The sequence below is a fragment of the Myotis brandtii genome, unplaced genomic scaffold (assembly GCF_000412655.1).
Source record: "Myotis brandtii unplaced genomic scaffold, ASM41265v1 scaffold1, whole genome shotgun sequence".
Classification (NCBI taxonomy): domain Eukaryota; kingdom Metazoa; phylum Chordata; class Mammalia; order Chiroptera; family Vespertilionidae; genus Myotis; species Myotis brandtii.
In genome coordinates this window covers 469,722-496,495 of record NW_005353324.1, presented here as the reverse complement: position 1 = coordinate 496,495, position 26,774 = coordinate 469,722, and the positions used below count along the sequence as shown (strand labels likewise).

Sequence of the window (26,774 nt, the reverse complement as noted above, 5' to 3'; positions counted from 1 at the left end):
AATAAACTGTTTCGTGTACTCCCAACTGTAAACCTACTTTTGACCTACCCTGTAGATCAATCTGGGTAAAATTGGCATCTTAATAATACAGAGTCGTCTGATTCACAAACAAGGTGTGCTTCACCTATTTTCATGTATTTTTAAATTTCTATCAGCAATATTCTGTAGTTTTCGGAGTACAGATTGGGTCTTAGAAATTTTTATCAGATTTATACCTAAGAAATTCATAGTGTTGATGTTATTATAAACAGCATTGCTTTTATTTAAATATTTTTGTTGATTAATATAGAACTAGAATTGATTTCTTGTATAATAATTTTGTGCCCTGTTACATTACTAAATTCACTTATTCTAAGAATTGTTGTGGCTGTTTTATAGATGCCACTAGATTTTCTACATAGATGGTCATGGCATCTGCAAATAAAAATAGTTTATAGCCTTCTTTCAATCTGAATACCTTTAATTTCTTCTTCTTGCCTTTTGCACTGGCTAGAATTTTTACATTATGTTAAACAGAAGGTAAGAACAGACAACTTTGTCTTGCTATTGATCTCAGAGGGAAAGTATTCATTTGTCATATTATGCATGATGTAAGCAATCAATTTTTTATTAATGTCCTTCATCAGGTTGAGGAAGTTCCCTTCTATTCTCAGTTTGCTGAGGTTTTACTAAAAATGCATGTTTGATTTTGTCAGATATTTTATCTGCATATGCTGAAACAATGATGTTAATTATGTCATATAATAAATTATACTGATTGATATTCAAATGATACATAAACCACGTATTCTGGGGATAAACCTCACTTGGTCATGATTATATATTTTGGAATATAATTTGTTAAAATGTGCATAGAACTTTTGCACATATGTTTATTAGGTGCATTTGCCCATAGTTTTCTTTTCCTATAATTTATTTCTCTGCTCCTGGTGTCAGTGTAGTGAAGGCCTGATGAAAAGTGTCTTTCCTCTTTTATTTCTCTTCAGTCCTCCTCAATTTGCGTAGAATTTTTATTATTTCTTCTTTCAAAGTATGGCAGAATTTACCTTAATGTCATCTACACCTGAAATTTTATTTGTGGGAAAGTTTTTAGGTACATATTTAATTTCTTTAATATACATAGGGATAGGATATTCAGGTTATCTATGTCTTCTTGAGTAACTCTTGTTGTTTGTGTCTGTCAAAGAATTTGTAAATTATGTCTGTCAAAATAATTTGCAAAAAGATATTTATAATATTTATAATAGTCTCCTAATATGCTGTTGCTGCATTTAGAACCTAATGATCTCACCTCTCTCATTGAGATTTGATATTTTAGTATTTGCTTTTTGTTGTTCTTGATCATTGTAATTAGTGTTTAATCAATTGAGCTGCTTGTCTCAAAGAAACAGCTTCCACTTAATTCATTTTCTTTACAATTTTTTATTTGTATTTGATTTCAAATTCTATCTTTATTATGTTCTTCTGCTTACTTTGCATTTGATTTGCTCTTCTTTTTTTCCAGCTTTGTATAAGCTGAGGTCATTGGTTTGAGATCTTTTCTTTTTCCAATATAGGCATTTATTGCTACAAATTTTTCATCAGTACTGGCTGCAGTTTTGATATTTTTTTCAGAGTCTATAGTCAGGATCTTCTTCCACATCTGCCTTACATTATACTTTCACGCAGCTTCAAGAAGTCAAGAAAAAAATATTTTAAGTCCAGGTCTACATGCACATACATTCTCTCTCTATGTATATAGAGTTGTATGTTATATACATATGTGTGTATATGTGGATTTATATCTAAGTTTATATATGTATACAAAATAATGATTATAATATTTTTATCTTATGTAATGGCATATTACCCCCCCAAAAAAATAACACTACATATTCTGTTCTATGCTTAAATAGCCGTTAACAATAACATACATAACCAAAAACAAGTGCTATCTGGGTAAAGAAGTAGGATATTATAAGTATAATAACAATATCATAATAATAACTACCATTTGAGATATATATAATTTTATTTTTAATTTCAGCCTCTCTATGGTACCAGTCAGACTGTGGCATTTGTTCAGATTTCATTATACGTGAGCCTCAAACTCAATTGGAAGAAATCTTTCATCAAGAGTTAACCATATGTCTCTCAATAATAGGGGGAGATTCTACCATCCGTGAAAATTGTATCCTCCAATAGAGCAAGTCATCTGGAAAGCTATCCTCTTAGAGATTGTAGAAAACTACAGAAATGTGTTGGTCAGTCCCCAAGTTCTCCTGAGGCTTATTTCCTCCTGCACGTTTTCATTTGGTGTGTTCAAAACCTTTCATTTGCATTTTAGTTTTCCCCTAATTCTTACTCTGCAGGGCTTTCAATGTTGAACTGAGCTTAGGAACTCTTCCTATTAGGGTTTTTCCTCTTTCCATATACAGGGATTCCCCCAAAAATGTATACACACTGTAACATCTGATAGCTCAATTTTGAAAATAAAATGTATTTTAATAAACACTGCCTTTATAATTATTCAAGTATATGTATACATTTGGGGGGATACCCTATATATATAATAGGCAAAAAGTCTAGTATTAAATTCACTGATTTTTAACTAATTTTTAGGCATTAACTGTTCTTAGGCCTTATTGGTGCTTATTTGTGTTTCCCAAACCCAATTACTCCGAAACCTTGGGGGAAGATGTTCCATCTACCCTAACACTGTCTCTCCTCACACAAAATTTTCTAGGCTTAAGGTATGACTGTTGTGCCAACAAAACCATATATTTATTCTTGTTCTTTCATTAAACAGGACTATTACTGTTTTAGCTGTAGAAACTTGTTAGTGCCTGAATGTTGGCTAAGAGTCACAATAAACCAAAGCATAATATTCATGTCATCAACAAAATCCCAATACCATTTTGTTAAAAAGCCTGCACACAGAAATTCTCTCAATTTTGTGAGCCTGAAATTACCTTAGATACCAACCAATCTCTGCATGGATGACCCCTTGCTCCCTACATATGACGTCTAACTCTTGAAGTTTTAGATCACTAGTAAACCTTCCTGGGCTACCAAAATGTACCCTATCTCTCTAAGACCAGATTCCATGCGCTACATCAGTGATTCTCAGCCATGGTTGATTTTGCTTTTGCTCACCCCGAGGGTGATTTGACAATATCTGGCGACACTGTCAGTTGGTACAACTGGAGGGCAGGGGTAGCTGCTGGTTTCTAATGGATACAGGCCAGGCATGTTTCCTACAATGCTCAGGTCAGATCCCTATCTCCCCCATTGCCAAATACCTGGCCTCAATGTCAACCGTGCTGAGGTTGAGAAACCCTGTTCTAGCTCATTTCCTACTCTATACATTTTATTTTGCGTGGAAATGTGTCCCTGGGAAGTCCATCCACCTCAGCATTTATAAGTCCTTGAGGGAATGCACCCTGGTTCTAGTGCTCTACACACTTATCTGAGCCTGCCCAGCTGTGCCCGATGTTAATTGTGTCTCATTATCTTATAGATAAGCAAATGGGTTGACTTAGGCTACATAGTCTGCCCAAGTCATTGTAAATTTCTATAGTCCTCTACTTCCTCATCTTTATTTGCTTTTACATGCTGCTTCATATACCAGCTCTGTCACTTACCTCGCTTGCCCTTGATGGCATCTGAGTCGTCCTAGGCTTCAATAAATGCAAATTCAAACAGAGCACTTTTCCAATATTTTGCCCCAAACTTGCATGCTTATCTTAGCTTTTTTGGTCTCAAACACAAGCTTATAGCAGGTAGAGGAGGCCAACTAAAATATACCAAAGAAGAAAGTGGTATAGCTCAGAGAAACTCATCTAAGTCTGCTTTCCTAGAGTGGGAACACTCTTGTTTGAGGATGGCTGTCAGGCCACCGCACTGCATCCTCTTCTGGCAGAAAAGTGTTACTATCAGCTGTAAACATTTCTCCATCACTTTGAACATTCCATGTTTTTTTTTTTTTTTTACTCAAATCCATCACAGTAATTCTTTTCTTTCTTAGAACTACTGTGGAAAGGAAAGACCATGGAACTGTTTAGCTTCCTAATTGGTCAACATCATTTCAGAAGATGAACTAATAAAATTTAAAAAATGTGAATCCTAACAGTTGGGAGGGTTGAGCAATAATGGATAAATAAAGTCTGCCTTATTAATTAAGCCAATGAAAATATACTGAAACACAACTGGAATTAATATTCGGAAATTGTTTCTGGTTATGAAGGCACATACACAGATCTGCATTGCAGGGATAATAGCAGAAAACAGGAAGAAAATATTGAAAGGGAAGATTCATCATGTTCCTACTAAGAACAAAAATAAAATGATTGTAATATGTGTAAAATTACATTTTCTCCCATATGCAGAATATTTTAGTGTAAACATGCTCACAAATATAATTCAACATACGTCGAGTTTTATTATATCCCAAGATAAAAGATTTAGAACTTAAAATTAATTCACTCCAATTATTCTTTAAAAATAACACAATTCAGATAAATTCATCAAATAAATTTTATTAGGGCACTGACATAAAAAGTCTAATGTTTGTCTGTATCCTCAAACATTTCACTTATCCACCAATAGAGAATCATTTTAAGAAACTAAATCAAAGAAGTAGAACTTTATTTACTGTCATGGAGCAATGTCAAAATATACTAGATGAAACAAATAAATCCAAAAGCATACAAACAGAATTTAGATCTGTACAGCTAGTATAATATTGAAAAGAAAAACATATTCATTGTTATATGCACAGAAAATATCTAGAAGCATACAAAGCAAAGTGTTAACGATATTTTTATGGTTCTCGGGAGTATAAAAGCCAATGGAAAACAGGATAGTGAGAAAGAACCACTTTTTATATATCTATTAATTTTACACCAAATGTAGACATAAGATGAAAATGATAGCCAAAAATATATTTAAAATATGAATGATAAAATGGAATTTAACCTATTCTATTAATTAAACAGCATGATACAAGCATTACAGAAATAAAAAGTTTAATAGTAGAGAATGTGTATTCATATATATTTGTATATATATGAAAACATGTGTGAGTACATAATCTATACACATAACACAGAAATACATATGCATAAAACTTTAATATATATAAGTATTTAATACTGTGTAAGTTAACAAATGAAACGTTTCATAGCTGTGAGTAAATGACAAATGAGATTGGGAAACAGGTAAAATTTTTGACAACAAAGTTAATAGAATTAATGATTTTAATGCCAAAAATAAAACAATGAAACTATTAGAGGAAAATTAAAATAAATATTTATTTAATATTTTGGAGGTAATTTTTTGTACCATACAAAAATGCAGAAACAATAAAATAAAATATACAATAATTTGAAATGATGAAATTAATTATCTAATTATACAACCAAAAGCCCACCTAAAATAATTAAAAGATGAATTACAAGGTCTGAGGAAAACATCTGTGATGTTTATAGAAGCTAAAGGATTAATACACAAATTTAAAACCTATTTTAAGTCAATAAAATATAAATTGACAAAAATGAACATATAATACAGAATAAGTATACAAAGGTCAAACAAATGTAAGAAATTATATGTGTCATTATTAGTCAAAGTGGTGAATATTAAAAAAACAAAATACCATTAAATCTTTAAGGAACAAATCACCACCAATTTCTTTTAAATGTTGAAATAGAGAACATGGATTGAAATATAAATATATAATTTTACTTTAATTATTTTTTAAAAAGACATAAGTGCACAGGTGGTTGTCTTATGTTTGTTCATTCCAAAAATATTGAAACAATTACCCAAACAGCACTGGGCCCCATGTAAAATGATATGATCCACTAAGTGAAATTATGCTGCAGATGGTTGATTATAAATGTATAAATATACTCACTATAGAGTTAGTTAAAATATCAGGAACAAATTACTTTTATTAATTTTATTTGTGTATCAAAAATACAAATATGCTAGTAAAATGATAATCAAAGTTATTTGAAAGTATTTTCCTTCTTTTTTGCCCTTACATATTTTGTAATCTTGAGCATATATTAATGAAAAAAGTCAGTGAGAAAAATGTATATTTAAAAATGTGCTACTCCCAAATCCATACCATAAAGTTAATTTATAGTTTTATACTTTAAGTAGTGAATAATCTTACTAATTTTTCAAGATAAAAATGTGTAAAAACTTTTCAAAGAAGAGAGTCTTATTATTTTTTAAAAGGCATGGAAGTAAAATTTGAAAATGTGATCATTAATTTTTTCATTTATGAAGTTTTTATTCTATAGAAGATGTGAAACAAGGCACTGGAGGTATAATGTCAAACAAAGGCAAGCATCTATTACCTTCCCTTAGGTAAATTAGATTCAAATAAAAAAAACAGAATTGGAGGACATTAGTTAAATCATTGTGTTAAAAAAAAGATGGTAGTGAACATGAATAAAATAGTGTGGTTTGACAATGCAAGGGTTTCTGCAGTGGCTTCCCTAGGAGGTGATGAATGGGAGATGACTAAGTGGAGTATGTATCATGCTTGGGCTGCCTTATCCAATGATGTTGTCAAAGGGAGCGCATGGCAAATAAGAGTGGATTAAAGGAAGCCAGTGTAAAGAGTGTGAAGGCTTCCTTGGACAGATACTGGCGATCAAGAGGAGTATGAAGTGAGAAGCATCTATGAAGGCAGAGCCAGATTATTCAGAATAGAATTTTTGAGGTTAAGGGTTTTAGTTTCCATCCTAAAAACAATAGGACTCCACTAAATGGATTTAAATAAAGGAGGGTGACATGCCCAGCTTTCATTTTGAAAGATGCCCCTTTGTAAGCAGTGCAGAAAATAAATCCAACTGAGCAAGAGCAGATATGGGGAGGCTAAATAGGACAAGAAGGTGGCACTAGTAAAGTTAGAAAGAAATGGGTGGCTTTGAGAGATACTTCAGAGGTAAAGACCAACAAAACTTCATAGTAGATTGCTATGGATTGTGAGGTTGAAGATGGGGTCAAGGAGGAATCCTATGATTCTGACTTGCAGAAATGTATAGTTTCATTCACAAGACAGGAACCAGTGAAAGAAAAACAAGCTTGGAAAGAAAAGCTGTGGTGTGGTTTGGAAATGGGTTTAAGGCATTTCTTAGTTTTGAAACCAGATGCCAAACAAAAAATTGGTATACATGTCATAACTCAGAGAAGAGGTCAAGCAATAGGGAAATAACATTTATATTCTCTGTATGTAAATGGAACTGCATGCTGTATATGTAAATTTGTTAGAAAGATAGAATGAATATAAATGTATAGGGCATAAGAGGAGGTACAGGAGGGAGCCATAAGGATATGAAAAAGCGGCCATAAAGAAAATAGGTAAAGGAATTTGTGTTTTAAAGGGATGGAAAAGGAACATGAAGAAATAAAGATGAACTAAAATAGACCCAGAGACATAGAAGACTATCAAACCTCAGAGGGAAGGCAGGGGAAGGGTGGGGGGAGAGATCAACCAATGAACTCATATGTACATGGGCATAACCCATGGACACAGACAATAGGGTGGTGAAGGCTGGGATGGGGAGCTGGGGCAGGATGGGAGAAGAAGTCAATGGGGAAAAGAGAGGGCATGTTTAATACTTTCAACAAAAAAGAAAAAAATAAAGAAAGAAGGAATGGTCTGAGAATATAACTCCAGGAAGGAAAACAATTAAGGAAGGAAGACCAAGTGTAGAATGCTACTGAGATATCAAAGTAAAGCAAAGAGTAAAAATAGAGCATCCCATTTAGTGATAATAAGGTCAGTGGTAATGTTAGCAAGAGCTGTTTTGATGCTTGATAGGCTCTGAAGACAGATTATAGCGGGTTGAAGAAGATGGTGATGGATGAGGAAATGTGGACTGGTGTAGAATTTTTTGGAAACATTTTCTATGAAGAGGGGGAAAGGGCAGAGGAAGATATCAGGTCAGGAGAAAATTCTATGTTGTTTATTTTTGAAAGATGATAATCCAGTGTGTATAAAGCCTATAAAAATTACCTAAATTAGGAATCAGCAAACTAAGGCATGAGGCAAATCCAGCTTACTCATTTTTTGTAAATAAGGTTTACTGGGACACAGATGTACCCTTTCTTTATATATTTTCTACTAGAGGCCCGATGCACAAAATTCGTTCAACGGGCTTGGCCCTCGCAGCCCCAACTTTGTCCAGAAGGTCGTCCAGAAGGTTGTTCGGCTGTCCAGTCTAATTAGCATATTACGCTTCTATTATTATAGATGCCTGCTTTCATGCTGCAAAGGCAGATTTAGGTGGTTGTGACAGAGATCATATATCCCATAAGTCTAAAATATTTACTACCTGGTCCTTTACAGAAATATCTTGCCAACCCCTGATCTAGATCACAGAAATAATTTTGATATATCAGAAAGCAAAATGCAATATAAGAATGATAAGGTAAAATTAGTTAGAATGTCAAAGAATATTAGTGGAGGGATTCTTTCAGGTGTAGGTGATATTATACCTTAGGAAATAGAATATGGATATAATTCCCTATAAGTTGAAGGTAATTCTCCTCAAATTCTAAAAATAACAACAATAAATCTTAAAAGCTTTAGCAATTATGAACAAAAATAAATTGATGAAACTAAAATATAAAAAAAACTAGAGGAATTTTATATATTTAAAGAATTTTAAGGAAAACGTGCATGTAATGATCTAATGACTTTATTATGGATTATAAAAGCAGGGTTCAAAGGAATGCACCTGCCTCACTTATTGTTTCTAGTGTAGTGGTCTATAGTAATTGAATGAACAAATATATAACTAGAGAAGATGTTTAAGAATAGTAATTATTACATAAAATAAGTCTTTATATTTTCAACATTTTCAAGAAAATGGGTATTCTAAAAAACTATCCTTTAACAATCTGATTCAAAGACACAAAAAGGAAAACAAATCTGGATAAAATTCATAATGTTTCTCAGTATTATGTCCAAAAAAGGTACTACAAAATAGTAGATATTTTTAAATTTCAAGGAAAATAAAATGACCATATTTTAACTATTTTTGTTAGAAAAAAGATAAATTATTAAATATAACTACTGATAAAAAGGACATACAATTGAACCACCTTATTAAGAGAGATTTTAAAATTGTAAACAAAACAAACTCAATGAGAGCTGTTCTAAGAAAGACTGTTATGAAAGGAACTACAATAATGCAAGTAGCATGTAACATTAGGAAATAAAAATATCTAATTTATACTTTCAATAACTAAAACCTGCAAGCTTATTTTCCATTGTCAGAATTTGATCATTCTTGTGATTGATTCTGTGACAGCTCTTAAAGAGCTCTCCTATTTCTGTGTGTGAAGCTAAGGTTTACCTTGGAAATTTTGCAAGATATATATGAGGAAAAAATAAAATATATTTGGAAAAAAAAACACTAAAAAGTGGGGAAAAAGACATGCCTTGCAAAAAGAGAATAATAACATGCCAAAAAGAGATTTTTTAGTAAAACTTCTAGTTCACCTTGATGTTTATTTTATAAATAAAACTATAGGTAAGATAAATGTTATCAATTTTTACCTAAAATAAAATATTTTATTTATTATTGTAAATACAGCAATAAGTCCCATGTTAACACCTACTAATAATATAGATACAGAATACATTTTTGATAACCTAGTGAACGAATAAATAAAATGATAAGATGAATAAAATCACAGGAGGCAGTCTGTTAAAATTAGAGAAAAAATATGTTCTTAATCACCATAATTATTTAATATTTTCCTAGAAGATTTAATCAATAAAATGTAGAAATTAAGTAAATAAAAAAGGAACAATTAGAAAGTTAACACATTTCCTATTTTACAAAATTATTTTTAACTAGAAATTTCCAAAAATTAGCTTAATATGTATTGAATTGATTTGGTGAAAACATTGATAACAATTATATATACATATATACACATATATGTTCTTATATATGTATTAGAATTTTAAAATAAAGCAAATCAACTCATCCGTATTGGGGTTAAAGAAATGGGTAATATAAATGAAGCTTTATGCAATTTTTATAACATAACATCCATAACATTCCTTTTAATGACTGTAGAAATTTAATTATTTCCTTTTGGATTCATTGAACCACATAATCTCAGTCAAAATAAATTGTGTATGTATATGTTCAGAAACAAAAAGACAGAGAAAAACATGTAGAATTTTATTATAAATACTAATAGCAAAGAATGACTGAGATCATTGTTGTAAATATATGACATTTAGTAGAAATAACAGATTTATAAAAATTAAAATGTATTTCTAAACTTTAATAGTGTAAAAATATAATACTGATACAAGAATAGAGGGAATTATGGGAAGAATACAGAATTCACAAAAATGATATGGATATATAAAAATTACATTAATATTAGGTAAAACACACTAAAATTGTGTTTTAGTAAGAAAAAACAAATTGGTCTATGTTTCACATGATATACTGAAGAATATTTTAGATAGCTTACAGAATTAAATATAAAAATAAGCCTACAGAGGAAATGATCAAAATTCAGTGAGTGTTTACTTACACACTGAATGGGAAAAGCCTTTTAAAAAAAAAAAGCTATTAATTAAAACTAGTTTATTGTAGACTCATGGACTTAATATGCCATATTTGAAAGTAAGAAATTCGATAATACAACATATACAGAAAAAATCTATTGCATTAAATCTGAAAATATAAATATTAAAAATTAAATATATAATGTGTCTACTTCTTAAACTTAAAAAGAGTAAATAACATTGGTGTACAGATGGGAAAATGATGACTCTTGTACAATGCATGTTGTAATACAAATATATTTTTGAGAGTTATTTGTTAACATGAGTTAACTTTAAAGCTTTCATTCTTTTAACTATGAATTTTCTCTTCCAGTAATCTATCTAGATGAGGAGGTAATTAAGAAATATTTATAACAGTGAAACAAAGCATCATCAATGTCTAACAAAAGGAAGGCATAAGTAAAACATGACACATCTTAAAGATGTAATTTCAAAAGATAATATTTTAAAAAGTGATTGTAATCATCTCAAAATTTGAACTTCAAAGTTATAGTATATAAATATATGTATACTGTTTTTAATGTCCAGTTATTTTTATCAATATCCATATAGACATACATATGCATGACAGAAGAAAATGTAGCAGATTTTAAATGATTTCCATTACTGCAGAATGGAAATATTTTATCATTATTTTATTTATTTTTATAAATAACCTCATGCTTTCAACATTTTCTTTAGAAGTATTCATTTATAATTAGAAAGTAAAATGTCAGGTTCACCCATAAAATTATACTTGTTCATAATTCAAAATAATATGTATCTAACTATTTAGCATTAATAGAATAGAAATAGACTGACAAAATTAATAAAAGAATTTTCAGTAAGAAATGCAATGAGAGAGAATGGATGCTGTTGTCCTCACCAATCTTCATGTTTTGAGTGGAGAATTGTACACACATTCCCGAGGTTAGCCCAAAGTTAAAGGGCCAAAGGGTTGAAAGAGTAATTTAAAATTCTCTTTTTCTCCAGTCCTTTGAGAAGACAGACCATGAGTAGATAGAGAGCCAAATGGAATTACGATTTGCAAAAGGTTAAAAATTTACATTTACATTTTACATATTTTATCTTTCAAGTTTCATGATTAGAGTCTAAGCAATGATTCCCCAATTTAAAAAAAAATCTGATTAGAATACTATAGACCATTTCTCAAGATGTAAACCTGATTGATAACCTTGCAACCGGAGAGGGGAAAGAGACTGAGAAAGGCAATATCAGGATTAATGTCTCTGTTATCACTCTTTAAAACAGGTCAGAAATTACAATTGGAGCAGCTACCACTGAACTGGCATCCCTAAATGCAAAGGGAAAAAGAGATCCCTGGGTGGCATGGTCCTAGTGCCAGCACTTCATTGCCAAAGGCAAGATAGGCATGGTTATCATAAGGGACAACACTATCAAAATAGTAATAAAAACAGTTCAATTCAAAAGTCACATATGATGTTGTCTATTTAATCACAGTGTCCTTAGATAAAAAGTACAAATAGTGGGGTGCAGGACCGGGGAAGAGGGGGGTCAATGTGAGAAAAAGGGGACACCTGCAATACCTTCAACAATAAAGATAATTTTTTAAAAGTACTTGAGGAGCCCTAACCGGTTTGGCTCAGTGGATAGAGCGTCGGCCTGCGGACTCAGGGGTCCCAGGTTCGATTCCGGCCAAGGGCATGTACCTTGGTTGCGGGCACATCCCCAGTAGGGGGTGTGCAGGAGGCAGCTGATCGATGTTTCTCTCATCGATGTTTCTAACTCTCTATCCCTCTCCCTTCATCTCTGTAAAAAATCAATAAAATATATTTTTTAAAAAGTACTTCAGGAAAAAAACAAGTATGTGATCAATCTACTAAATTCTTGTCTATATATATTGAATCATCATAAGCAGTTCCCAGACTTGAGGCAGTTTACAGATCCAGAGCCTTCTGAATGAATGGCAGGTCAGATTGCCTTGAGGAAAGACCCTACTGAACTATCAAACATATAGACGTCTATCCCTGGCCTTCCCCATAAGCACATACAGCTATTTACCAAGCTGACTGTGCTTTGGGGAAAGTAGAGTGATCTCTGGAGGATGGCTGGAACCTGCCTCTAAAGTGACTAATTCCTGGAGATCCAAAAATGTCGCTGTGGTCCCCTAGTCAGAGTGGGGTCTCGCAGCCACTAATGGACTTTTAGTTCAAGTCCATTTCACAGTGGGTTCAGTAGGCCCAGAAACCCATCCTGTGGTTATTTCCCTAGTTCCAAAATGCATAATTGGAGGAGACATATTCAACTACTGGCAGAATCCAAACTTTACTTTTGTCTTTCCAATCACAAAGAACACAATGTGTAGTCTTCTCTAGCAGAGTTGCCTTTTTTCTTTTGTCTGTAAGGCTTTTTTTTTTTTACTTAAGGACATTTACCCAGTGGTAGCTTCTATTACATAGCACGCAATAGTAACAAGACATATTCTATGGGGATATTTAAAAAGAAATGCATTTCAAATTAAAATATATTACAGGCATTGGGACAAAAATAGGACTTGTATAATATACTCATGCAAAAAATATGAATTCAGATTATATTTAAGCAAATATACATTCTAGAGAAATAGTCTTCTTAAAATCACATATTAACTTTTTATTTAAGAATACCCAGTATATTGTTTAAAAATTCCCACTTGTCATGAATACACACTTTGGGGAAATTAAAACTGCCTCCACTTGTTAAGAAAATGAACCTAAGGACTCTAAACATAATCAGATTGGAAATTTATAAGTTCTTTCTATAAGCTAATTCTTCTTTAGAGTTAATACCAATAAAAGAATTGTAAATGCTGCTTCTTTAAAATGTGAATAATATGCTCAGCCAATGGAGTATTTTACAATCCTGGGGTATTACTGAAATATTTACAGCTCAGACAAGGGACTGAAAGGTCAGGTTTATTATTCATTTTAGTAAAAATGTAACCACAACACTTGTTTCTACATCAGGGAGTATTATAACCATCATTATAATAATAATAATAACAATGCAAATAATACAGCCACATTGTATTTTGCATTTTTCAGTAGACAGTAGGGCTTGTGACTAATAATCATTTATATTTACACTGAAGCTTTTTTTTTGAAGGAGTTCAGAGTGGTTTTTGAATAGTAGCTCATTACTCATTTCAACAAGTTATTTAGAAAGTTCTTATCCCAGTTCAATAGATGGAAAATTATATCACAGAAAGGTCAGATTTATATTTACTTGTCCAATATTACAGAAGTAAAGTGAGTCAGTTTCAAATCTCTGAGACCTCTTTTTCACCCCTTGATCTAACCACTGGACCAATGCAATTTTGGTCCATGCTGTGGTTTGACCATCAACCTAAAAGTATTTTAAGGCTGACCTCTTTGCTATTACTTTTACAGACCTATAAGCACAGAAGAAAATAACAATTTTTCATTGTGGAGACCACACTAAAAAAGGCTCAGGCATAATTAATTTCTTTTTTTTTTCTTTTTTAAAATCTTATTTGAAACACTTAACCATAGTTGATGTGAACTAAAATTTATAAATATCAAATACTTAATAGTGAAATGCATCATGATCAAATTTATGCTAAAACAAACAAGCAATGTTTTCAGGACTTTATTTGAACATAAATGTATTTGATAGGAGTTAGTTAAAAGAAACCAAAAAATCAGCTTTCAAAAGTTCCCATCACCACAAATAATTAGATATGTAGGAAAAAATTAAAGAACCAATGTTTCAGGAAAGTGACTTGAAAGAGGGAGGAATTGAAAAAGTAAACATAGAATTTATACCAAGGAATGTTGCTTGTTTTTTTGTTGTTGTTGTTGTTGTTTGTTAGTTTGTTTAAACAGTTTTAAATAAATAAATTGTTTAAACAGTTTTAAATAAATTGAAATAAAGTATAATTCTAATGCTTTATCTGACGCTTGATTTTAAAAGAAGACAGCAAACAACAATTGTTATTCTTTAAAACTGAAAATATACAGTGAATATAAATTATACATTAACGTTCCAAAATAAAACAATGTCACTTTCCCTCTTTGTCTATATCATTTGGCTATTTCAAATTTAGTGTTATATTGTTTTGCTATAAATTTAAAAATAACCCCAAAATGGAATTAATTCACAACTATATTCCCATTTGAAAGTATAGATTTGCTTACAGAGACCTTAAGAGTGAATTTTCTTAAATAAACCCATTTATATTTATTTTTCTCTTGTCTGCATCAAATACTCAAACATACTATAAAAATAAATATACATTTTAATTTTTAAATTCAATGAAATTTGAAGATTCCAACCATTAAAACATTAATTAAAATTGTAAATTTGTGTAGAAAATTTTGTTTTGCTATTATATTTACTTTGTTTACCTTAAAATTTTCTCTTAAACCAAAGTGATAAAAATGTTTACTGCACCTTACTTTCTTCTACTACAAAACTTTATATTTAAAAAAAAGAATAAAAAATGAACCTTCTTGCTAGGTTTAATGATTACAACTTTACCCCTAACTCTGAGTCTGAAAATTCAGTACATACACAAAAAATTGAAGTAAGGGGGAGACGATAACCTTCCAAGCTATGGTGATGTAGATGTCTGAAAATTCAGAAAGCAATCACAATAAATGGAAGTAATGACAGAATAAACAAACTTATTTTGATTTCTTTAGATACTTTAAGGTCTCCCCCAAATATTTACTTTTGAGGTAATTCATGTGAACTGAACAAGTTAGAAAAGAACAGGGCTTATTCAAAAGTATAATATATATTACTCTACTGTGTGCAATATATGCTTCAGTTTTTTAGAAATATTTATGGGGAATATATGGATGTTTAATTTTACATGGTTATTTAAATGCAATTATATTTCAGTTACTTTGATGTTTATATTTAAAAATACCATTTATATAATATTAAAATATAAAGATATCTCATTTACACGTACAAACGATAATGTCAAATTTTATCATAATCTTATTTAGTTATACATGTGTTTATTGTTTATCTGATATCCAGGCCTCAGATTTTGCTCAATGTTTTCCTTTTAGTCAAGCTTATTCGTATTTTTTGGAAGAATTTTTCTGATTTTTTAAAAATTGTCACCGTTACTTTAATATTTTATTAACATGTATCAGCTTTGTTATCATTTCATTCCCAAACTTTGTGTTTATGAGTATTATATAATATGTAAGATTTGACTTAAAGTTTAACTTCTGTCTTTTAAAGGACTTATCCCCACATTTGTTTAGACCTTAATTGATCTTGACAATGAAAGCATTATTTTTTAAACCATTTAGCAGGAGTATAAATCATAGCCTTGGTACATATCAAGCAGTTTCAAGGATATTAAAGCAGTTTATTTAAAAGCCAGTGATTTTGGTATCATAGAAAATACTGTTTTGTATTTTTTTTGCAACCTGTCTTATCTTACAGTTAAAATTTCTGTACTATGAGTGCATGAGAAAAATACCCTCATAATTCTTTTTCATTTTAAGAATATGGAGATTTTATTAAACTGACCAAATGAATTCTAGTTCTTTGGGTACTATAAAAGGCAATTTGAATTTTTAAAACATATTCAACTTAACTTTCATGTTGTTGGTTTTTTTTTTCTGATCCAAAGGCATACTAATTTTCAAAACTCCCAGTATCTAGTGATATACAGGTTGCCACTGTTTCATTTTGTTTTAGTGATTCATGAAACTCTAGAGACATGAAAATTCTGATGAGTCACTATCCCAATGATATTACCGAACAACTTCCAAAGCATAAAGTTATCTATAAATGTAGTTACTGAGAATGAGGATGACTAGATTCTATTGAATATAGAAAAGTCTCAAGAAGAAAAATCCAGGAATGATGTGAATATTACTGGGGTGTTTCAAAAGCTATATATTCCTAAGGCATCTCAACTTGGGATCTTAGAGAGTAACCAATTATTATAACCTTGTCTATTACTTGTGAATCTGAGCTAATTTTAGGGAAAGAAATTGAACCCTTTATCGTCACTTTAAATTGTTCCTAAATTGGCAATGTCAGGCCTTTTTGACAGCTGTCACTCTGAAAACGCTATTCACAAGTGACTTTAATTGGATCAAATTCAGACTATAGATTTTTTAAGAAGAAGTAATACTTTAAATGCTGTCAAAACAACTAGTTACTTGGTAGAATCTAAAAAATATATAAATGTGTGGGTTTGTCTCTGCATGTGTGCATATGTGTTCACACATGGGTGTGTGAAATGTACGTGTCCCTGAAGCAGGCCATTTTTTTTTATTAACTCAAGTTCTTTCTTTTCTCTTTGACAATGACTATAAATAGCTCAGTTTCTCGAGCATCTCCCATCTTGCCTTGTAGTCCTGGGATTGGTCAGAGAAGTTTTACAAAGTTTACTGATCTGAGAAATGTTTTGATTTGAGCTATACTGTGCTAGTTGAATAGACTCAATTCAGTGATGGGTCACAGAAAAATGAAGGAACCAGTCCAAAGTCACACCAAATATGACCATGTGTAGTTAGAATCCTGTTTGTTTGTTTTTTACAGAAAGAATAGTAGACTATCTAGACATAAGATACTTATAATTTTAGAGAGGATTAAATATACATCTTCAGAAGTATGTTCCTGACTAACAAATTCTGGTAATTTAAAACTGTTCTGTTTGTTTTTTAACTAATATGTCAATTCTTCAAAATGGACAAAAATTGTAATAGAAATATATTTATGTTGTCTCTATCCCCTCCTCTTCCCCTCCCTCTCTCTGAAAACATACAAACACACATAGATATATACACACATAAATATACAAAGTATAATTTCAATTATAACATTTTAACATAATACAACAGTAGATAGCCACCAAAATAAAGTCTATTTTCTATAACTTTATATTGGTAATGTGTAAATTTAACTCAATGATACTGATTCTGCTTCACTTAGAATCCTCTTTGAACATATTATGCTTTTTAGTTCTTCGAAATTCATTCAGTGTACTTCAAAATGTCAACTTCTAAAGTGTAGAAAGATGTTAATAACTTCCTTAGGTCAATAGTTTGAAACAGACCCAATACAGTCAATAAATACAAACTTTTAGTAATGGTCTATACAACCCACTGCATAGCAGTGAAAGGAAGAATAAAAGCCCCTAATAACAACCAATATACTTATATTTTACTCGACTCTGAAGAATATAACCAAAATATCAAGTATTTAGAAAATATATAACTAATGTCGTCTATACTCCCATTTGCCTAATGGCAGTACTTTTAGCACTATAGGATCATTAAACTTTATATTTCAATAACTTAACTCTTAAAAATCTTGGATGGAGGATTTCATTCATTTTTACCAATTTCTTTTTTTTTTAATTCAAAATATAAACTTGAAATGTTCTCTCTTGTACTATATTCCCAATGACTAATTTTATAAAGGACCTTGCTATTTCCAGTTGATAAACACATCCTAGAAGAACCAGGTATTCAAAACTGTGTTCTATATCACCTCTACGTAAAATTTTGGTACACAAGATGAAGTGACTTCACGATCTTATATATTTTGTAATGAGATAAAGCTATGCAAAAGTTCACAAACTATCTTCAAAGTATGCATTAGAAATTTCCTCTTTTAATGACACCTTACAAAGTTTTAGGCAAAGCTGTGTCCTTTTGGCTTTAAGTTGTCTTTTCTGACAACATAGTGAGGACAAATTAAATGATTCAATTCAACCACGCACACTGATCCACTCCAAGTATGATGATTGAGAAGTATGTATCTGTCAGAGTTGTGCCATATATCATATTAATTATTCATAACTATCTACTCTATTCTTCTTTTATAGATATATTTTTACTGCCTAACTTATTATAATATTCTCCTTCAATTTATGAGCAGAGAATGTGCACATGGACTTGTCAAAATTAAATTTTGTAAAAAATAGAGCCCAACTTACTTCTTTGTAAACTGCATGCTATATTTGTGTGGTGGCTCACAGACATCATTCTTATCATAAATATTAATATTTTTATTTTCTTCTTAAAAGAAATATACAAAATGAATCTTTTCACTATTTAGATAACTAAATATGACATTCGTGTTGAAGTGGAATTTTCAATTTAATGAAACTTTTTTCAAGGCACTATCTTAGAAAATTAGCATTTGGTGCTAAGTGTTCTAGTTAAATATTTATGGCTTTGTTGGGTACAGTTTAACATTTTGAATTTTAAAAAAAGCTACCTCAAAAAATTATAAATATATTATGATTCTCTATTGATATGTAAGCTTTATGAACAACACCAGAATTGCATTTAGCATACCTCTAATGTCTTAAAAAATCATTATCTTGGGCAGATCATTCCTCTTGCTTGGGTTCATATTGCAGAGAAGTTTTCTTAACAGGAGAAATTTTACTCCAGGGTGACCAAGAAGTAAGAGAAAATTATGGTTTTCATAAAAATTTCTAAAAATTTGCTTTCCCTCATTTGTTATATCCACCTATCACTATAACCTGTCAGAAAGGGATAGTGGTGGCTGCAAGGTTAGTTTTTGCATGCTTATGTTTCAAAACAATTTAGTAGTCATTTAAATGTGGCTTGATTGGACCACTTATAATGGAAAGGGAGTTATGGTCTTAAATGTATAGTCTACTACTTTCTACTTTTTAGGGCACGTAGAGTTTGGTCTACTTCAGTAGGGCTGCCATATTAACACAACAAATTCTTATAACATTTAACTAAAGTCTTCATTACTTATTGCCTTAACACCATGTACATCCCCAACAAGGCCACTGCAATTTCATAATCATAAACTCCAATCTACATAGAATATATAGTATCAAACTGTGTTTTTAAACACTCATGCTTTCACAGGATAAAATGAGTTTTTGTCTTTTTCCGATTATGATACCTAGGGTCTTTGAAAAAATAATCTGGAAAAGTTTTGGATCCATTGTTCTTGATCCAAGTTTTTTAAGAATCTCACCATTCTATTACAAAAGTCAAGAGAAAATGAATAAATGGAAATGGATTTTCCTTCCTTTTTATACTACTAGCCTTTACATGGATCTCAAATTATAAGAAAACTCTAGATTAAAACAGGGTGAACTTGTTTTACTAATATACACATATAAGTGTCAGACTGTAATAAAGACATCTTTATATAGACTTTTATATAAAATCTTTTATTCTCTTTCATGTTTAAGGGCAATTGCATATACAGGTTTTTTGGGAAATTTATTATCCGGGGTTACTTTTCTCACTTTCAGTCATGGACTAAATAAGAGAAAATGAACTCTGTGAAGAATAGCTCAATACTGCAAATTATACTGAGTTGGAGATTATTTCAAACTCAGTATATGTCTGAAAAACATTTGCATTAGCATCTACATTTAGACTATGGAAAGATTTGGGTATACATTATCAAAGAACAAATTATATTTTAACTCTTATGACTAGTATTAAAAAGAGCAAAGTCTTTACTCATTAAAACTTTATTTTGAAAATGTAATCATCTAAAATTCGATGGTAAGACCACTAGTGCCAGAACTTAACCTCTCTTCACTCTGTATTCCAGCAACAAGGCCCTGGCAGTTACAGTCTTTGCACTTTTTGATCAGTTTTACCAAGAAAAGAATAATTTGTATCCAGTATTACTTACTGACAAGTTGAAACCTGTGGCTATTTTTCTATTCATAAACATGTTCCTATAAGTGATCTTTAAAATAAATAATCAGAAACTGAGTGCAAACTTTGTCTCATGAAAATGAAAAGAGTATAACATGAAATGCCTTCATTTGAGGCAAATGTCGCAGAAAGGCTAGTACCCAGAACTCAAATCTCTCTCTTTTTATTTATATACATTTGCATCACGTAGTTTTGGATAAGTTTAACAAGAATACACATCATTTCTTTTTGGGGATGACAGCAACACACAAACACCCCTGTCTTGCCTGTCATTATGTTACTGCTAAATCATCCACAACATCATGACCTGACTTTATTTTCCGGGGACGTAGCCCAAAAATGAAACTTAAGTTTCATTCTGATTACATACAAATAGCCAGCACTTAAGAAAACCCTTGAAAAGTGATCTATGTCTGATAATTAAAAAACAAACAAAACAAAAAAAGAAGGGGGAGAAGGAAGGAAGGAAGGAAGGAAGGAAGGAAGGAAGGAAGGAAGGAAGGAAGGGAGGGAGGAAGACATATTTAAATGCCTCATACAATTACACGGTAGGCCTCTGACATTCTCTATGCTGGTATAATAACTAAATGGCAAGTAACACAAAAACAGTTATCCTTGTGAGATCCCTGTTGCATGCTTTAATTAAAACTAAAAATTTACAACAAAATCAACCCTTGGATAAATTGCTCTTTGGTTTAAATCTTCGTTACCTCCTGGAATTTTGGTAAAATCACTGTGTTTTTAAATTAAGCTGGCCTCTCCTTCTCTACTCCATTATAAAAGTCAAATAAGAACCAGACAGAAATCTTAGAATAGTTAGAATAGTTTTGTTTGTGTGTATGTGTGTGTTAAGTCCAACCCCTGTATACAAACTGGTAAAAAAAAAAAAAAATAGATGTTGTAACATAGTACTTTATTCCAACTTAATCTCATCCTTGAATGAACTTCCTTCAAATTTCAACCATTAAAAAAACTAAAATAAAATAAAAGCAGTCAATTTCCTGGTGGTCGTCATTTAAGTAAGTAACCTTTCACACTGAGCAAAACCCAAAAGCCACAGGGTCATTAATCTTTTCTAGTGATTAGAGACACCTCTAAGCGCTTCAAACATTTACCTCTCCTTTCCCGCAGTAGAAATGCTTTTAGGAGGATCATGGTTCATACCTCGCATTCCCTGGAGCCAGAGATGGTATATGTGCAGGGCCCAGATCCATTAACGGATATATCCATGGTCTCAGAGTTTGTAGGCTTGTAGTCCACGTAATACTCCTGTAACGGGGAATTCATTTGTCTTTCAGACTCCCTGGTCTTTTTCCGCCGCCTCTTCATGAGAGAGTGCTGCTGGAGCTGTTTCATGCTGGCGGGGTAGCGTTTCCATGACACGTAGATAACCAGGAGGATCATGGCCACCGAGAGGAACAGGGCCACGCTCCCGGCAATGATTTTGTGAAACGAAACGTGCTCATACTCTTGTTCTGCGCCGGGGATCTGAAAGCCCGGGGAGGCGCTGGGTGCTTCCAGGGTGGGCTGGACGGGGTCAGATTTGGAGACTGTCGGTTTGGGAATAATCAGAGGCTTCTGGGGAGTTTGGGGCACCAGGTGGGATTTTTCTGTGTTGACCACCGGGACTTCAGAGCAGATGTTATAGGTTTCCACGGCGTCGCTCACCTTTTCACCCTGGATATGCTTAGGTCCCGCACATATCATGGTGCTTTCCTTATTCCCTTTGAAATTCTTCAGCCAGTAAAATAGAGGGCAAATACTCCGACTGCATTCCCACATATTTCCAGACAAAGTGATGGATATTAATGATATCCACGCGTTGACAGTTTCCTGGGAAATGTTGGTGAGCTTGTTGGAATCCAGATTCAATTTCTGCAGATTGGGCAGGCATTTAAATGTGCCCGGCTCGATTCCTTGGATGTCATTCCCTGATAAATCCAAGTTGTGCAAGGAACTCCAAGTCCATGTCAAGCCTTGGCTGATGGAGCGAATCCTGTTCCATTGTAAGTAAATGGAGCGGAGGTTGAAGAGACGCGGGAAATGAGCAAAATTGATCTTTGAAAACTGATTGTGCTCCAGGTGGAGTTCCTTTAACTTCAGGAGGCCAGCAAAAGCATTGCGGGACAAGCTGCGGAGCCGATTGTAACCCAAATCCAGGAAGTCGAGGTTTCGACAGTCTTGAAAAACTCGTATTGGCACAGTCTTGAGTGAGTTAGATCTCAAGTGCAAAATGATGAGTTTCCGGAGGCCTTTGAATTGTTCCGATTGCAAAGTCTGAAGCTTATTGTAGGAGAGGTCCAGATTGCGGAGATTAGGAACCGGGTGAAAGGTTTTATTGTGCAGATAGGTAATTTTGTTGGAGCTTAGAATTAATTCTTTCAGTCTACGAATGCCTTGAAATGCATCTTCATCCACCGAGCTAATGTAATTATGGTCAAGATAAAGCCATATAAGCTGGTTAAGGCCAGCAAACTGATTGGATTTGAGTTTCTGAATGCTGTTGAACCTTAATGATAAGCCTTGCGATCCTCCAGAAATGTTCTCTGGGATATCTGCGAAAGCATGAGACTCACAGTACACAATTTTGCCATCACATCTGCAGTTCTTTGGGCAAGCTCTCTGAGCCCCCGTGAACATAACAAGCAGCAGTGTGGAAAGTAGCGCCAGCACCACGCGCATGCCTCGCAGCTGCGTCATTAAACGGAAACCTACAATGTTAAAAAGAAGACAAATGCACATTGTAAAGCTATTCATATAAAGCATCCCCAGCTTACCAAGATCAAGGGCATTTCCTCTAGGGCAGTGACGGGACAGTTGATTTCAGAACCATGCATTTAACATTGAAAGCTTTCTTGTCTCCGGGGCTGCATATTCCCTATCAGGTTTCATTCGTTCTTCCTTGATTTTTAAATCACCACAGGGCTGTAGAACCGAGAACAGCTTTCTTTCCCGAGTTTCAGGAGTTCATGCAAACATCAGCAGTGAAAAGCACTGAGCCTGGCTTATCGCTGAATGCCAACATTTTAATAACAGTAAGTATTTGGCAAGTCAGTGTTGAATACCAATACCAAACGCAGGAGCACCAAGTCTTCTGGTAATGGGGGGGAAAAATAAAATGTGATTTCCTAAAGCCCCATGCTTGTACATCTTTCCTAGTTGAGCACGCAGGCTGTGATTTGGCAAAGGAGCTTCAGTCATATGTCAAGGTAATCCAAGTCTGTCCTGCCTGAAATTGTATCATTATTGCATAATAGAAAAACAATGTTTGAGCTCTGAGAAAATGGCATTGGGACCAGCGCGGGCAGCCAATGAAGCCTGGTACGAAGACTAATTAGTCAAGATCCTCAACATTAGGAAGAGCTGCCTGCCTTAGCTCTCCTGCCCAGGGATCTGCACAGCTCAGGACCCTGACTGTTGATAACACAAAACACTCCAAAGTTCAGATCCTCGGGTTCTCATTAAAATATCTGCATAAGGTGAAACATAAGCTCGCGTAGTGTTCGTTTTACTGTTACGTTTAACATAGTTGCTTTTGCAAATGTGAGGTATAAACAAGTAGAGAAACGCAAGCTACCATCCCCCTCCCCCCCTATCCCAACCTGCTCAAATGTCTCGCGGACTTTTTTTTTTCTCCCCTACCTCCATTAACTTCTGAAAACCTACAAAGTTGCAATCTATGGGCACTGAGGCTGCATTTCCAAGTCATAGCATCTTAAGGGATTTCTTTACCCTGTCAACAGGAGATTTATTAGTTCTTAGTGGTAGGAAGGGGAAAAAAAGAAAAGAAAAAAAACTACTGTGTGCTGAGGTTTCTATATTCCCCTTAAATATTCATATTTGTAACCGAGAGGCAATCAGCCAAACCTCTAAGCAAAAAACAACCTCTCCTTTTATTCAACCAGTTAAGTCCTTTTTTATTTTTTCTGTTTGAAACCCGATCTTGCTCTCTGTCCTCTTGCCAGCTACAGACTCATTGAAATACATTCCAGCTCTCCCAGACAGGAGAAGGGGGGCTGGCGGGGGGGGGGGTGCCAGTCACACTTGAAAAAGGAAGACGGGCAAATGACTGCTGGAAATTTGGATGCTGTGGTCAGAATACAGCCTCAAAGATAAAGCAAGCCCTTGTGCGACCTCTGAGAAAGTAACGACCCCACCCCTCCAGGAACGCAGCAAAGTGCTAACCACCTTCCTGACAGCGACCAGAAACGCACGCACGGTTAATATTATCAAGAATATAGAAGCAAACACAATGTTTATCTCATGCTCAATTCCCAAGCTGTGGGTACGCATACCGAAGAGACAGTCTGAAAGAGATGTCTCTCGAGTCTAAGTCCGTGTTATGCATTTACGAATTTTAAAGAAACTACCGAAAGGAAAATGATCTAAAAATATAATAGCAACTACAGTGAGTCAACTGGCAAACTCGGAGGCTGCTGCTTTTTGCCTGTTTCCCCCGTCTTTTATCAGCTAACGCCGCGACGCGACCGAGGCTAGGAAGCCTAGAGGATCAGCTTTGCTAAGGAAACAACAAAAGTTCACTTACCCATCCTTTGTCATCCAAAAGCGGTTCCCCCCTCTCTCAGCTTTCTTCTTAATTGGTCTCTTGTGCCGAAACCACCACCACCTTCATGACACAGTGCGGCTGTCATTCACACCATCCTGATCCCGCATGTGAGCTAGTAGCCCCATACAAACTTCCCCGGAGAGGACGGGCAAAAAAATATATATACATATATGAAAAGCTCTGGGGGGGAGGGGGGTGCGGGGAGGGCTTCTAGGCTCTGAGGACCATTGTGTGATTCACCAGAGACCCATCAGCAGTAATTGGCAATCTGTGCGAAAGAGCTACAGCCCATCTTGAAGGTAACCAACTTCTCTATAAAAAGACAGAGAGAGAGAGGGGGAAAAAAAAAGAGAGAGAGAGAGAAGAAAATCTTCAGAATACCTGGCATTCCTTATTGTGCTGGCTTTTGCCATTCCCAGATAAAGCAATTCATCCTCTGGCTTTTCAGTTCTTGAAGCAAGCAGGCCTCCTGTGCTGCCTGAGACCCCAGTTTAAAAGCCATGCAGGCTAGGTTTATCCATTTAGCTGGTCAGGTTTAAAGTGTTTTGTAGCTGTGCTGAGAGGCAGCCCTTGTCTAATTCAGAAGGCTTTCCAGAGACTGATGATGCTCAGAGCTTGTTGGTGCTAATGCTTGAGTTTGTGATACACTGAGTGCCCTCCGCTGGAGAAAACAGATTGCACATTAAAGACGGGAACAAGTGAGCCTGTCAGTGGTGTGCAGCCTTCCCTCTCTCAGAAAGGGAAATTAAAGGCGCAGGATCACTTTTTTTTTTTCCTCTCCAATAATATATATTATGAAAGGTTTATGCAACGGAGTACCATTCTCTGATATCAAATATGAAGTAAAACACTGCTTCTCTAAATATTATGTAATTGGTAATTTTTAAAAGTTGCCTTGACCCGATTTATTTCTTTTTGCTGCATATGCATGCATCACAAGGGAATTTATTACATGTTTTTTTTTTCAATAACAGAACTAATTTGAGCTTTATTTTTGTTGCTGTTTGTTTGTTTGATTTATTTACATTTTTTAAACAAACCACACAGAGAATCAATCTTATTCAAGGGGGAAAAAATGTAATAAAATCACTTTTAAAGATGATTACATGGCAAATCTTAGGTCTATTTTTTAAATTCCCAACTTATGGTAATAAAATAAATTCTGCAATTTTGTGCATTGTATTGAATATTCTAGATCATTGCTTTCTAAAAATGTACATTTTTAGTTTTAAATCAGTTATCTTTAATACTATATTACCAAATGTACAGGTAGCTAAGAGAGTCTAGATGTTAAATAAGAGTAGAAATGCCAGCTTCGTATCATTAGCACAGTTACTTTTTAAAAACTTGTCTACATTTTAATGTAAATGTTTCTCCAGCAAGTCATTTATCATAATGTTTATTTCTATTTTAAAAAGTAAGTATGTTCTAGATCATTGTTGTATTCCTCTAAAATGTGCAGAATATCCTCAGAATTAGGAGGGATGAAATGACGAAATACCTGAGATATGTATTTTTTAAAACCTATACATTATTTTTGAACCTGAACTGAAATTTAAAAAATAATATAGCATCACGCTTCTATTTTGTTTATCTTCTTTACTTGTTTATTTCATAATCCTCTTGCTAATAATTTTGGAACAATCCAGAATGAACCAATGTAACACAGAGAAAGACTGTTGGATACGTTGCTAACCTAATTTACCCTGTGTGAGAAGTTTAAATGGAGTTTAAGCAACTAGAATTACTGAAAATAAAAATTTTTAGAAATACTTCTTGGTTTTAGACTATCTTCCAAAATATTTATATGTGGGGAGGGCTTATCATATACGTAACAAAAAAAAAATTGACTCAGATTTAATAGTATGCAGTCACAGGCAATTATCCAAATACTAGGTTTTCTGAAAAAAAAAGGGGGGGTGGGGAGGATAATATGTAACCC

The 26,774-nt window shown here is 33.3% G+C and overlaps 1 protein-coding gene across 7 annotated transcripts in view; it reads right to left on the bottom strand.

The window, feature by feature from the left end:
- The window catches only part of LRRTM4 (leucine rich repeat transmembrane neuronal 4), a 698,742-nt gene extending 673,261 nt beyond the window's left edge, over positions 1-25,481 (bottom strand). For 2 of the 7 annotated variants that reach the window (XM_005853105.2, XM_005853108.2), the window contains exons 1-2: positions 25,214-25,474; positions 21,430-22,976 (exon numbers count right to left, since the gene is read on the bottom strand). In XM_005853105.2, the coding sequence (XP_005853167.1) occupies positions 21,430-22,976; positions 25,214-25,220 (1,554 nt within the window). In that variant the 5' untranslated portion in view covers positions 25,221-25,474. Of the gene's footprint in view, positions 1-19,749; positions 22,977-24,811; positions 24,963-25,213 lie in introns of those variants that run through there. The other 5 variants (XM_005853106.2, XM_005853107.2, XM_014534140.1 and 2 more) reach the window with 5 other exon arrangements.
- Between the last annotated feature and the right edge of the window lie 1,293 nt (positions 25,482-26,774).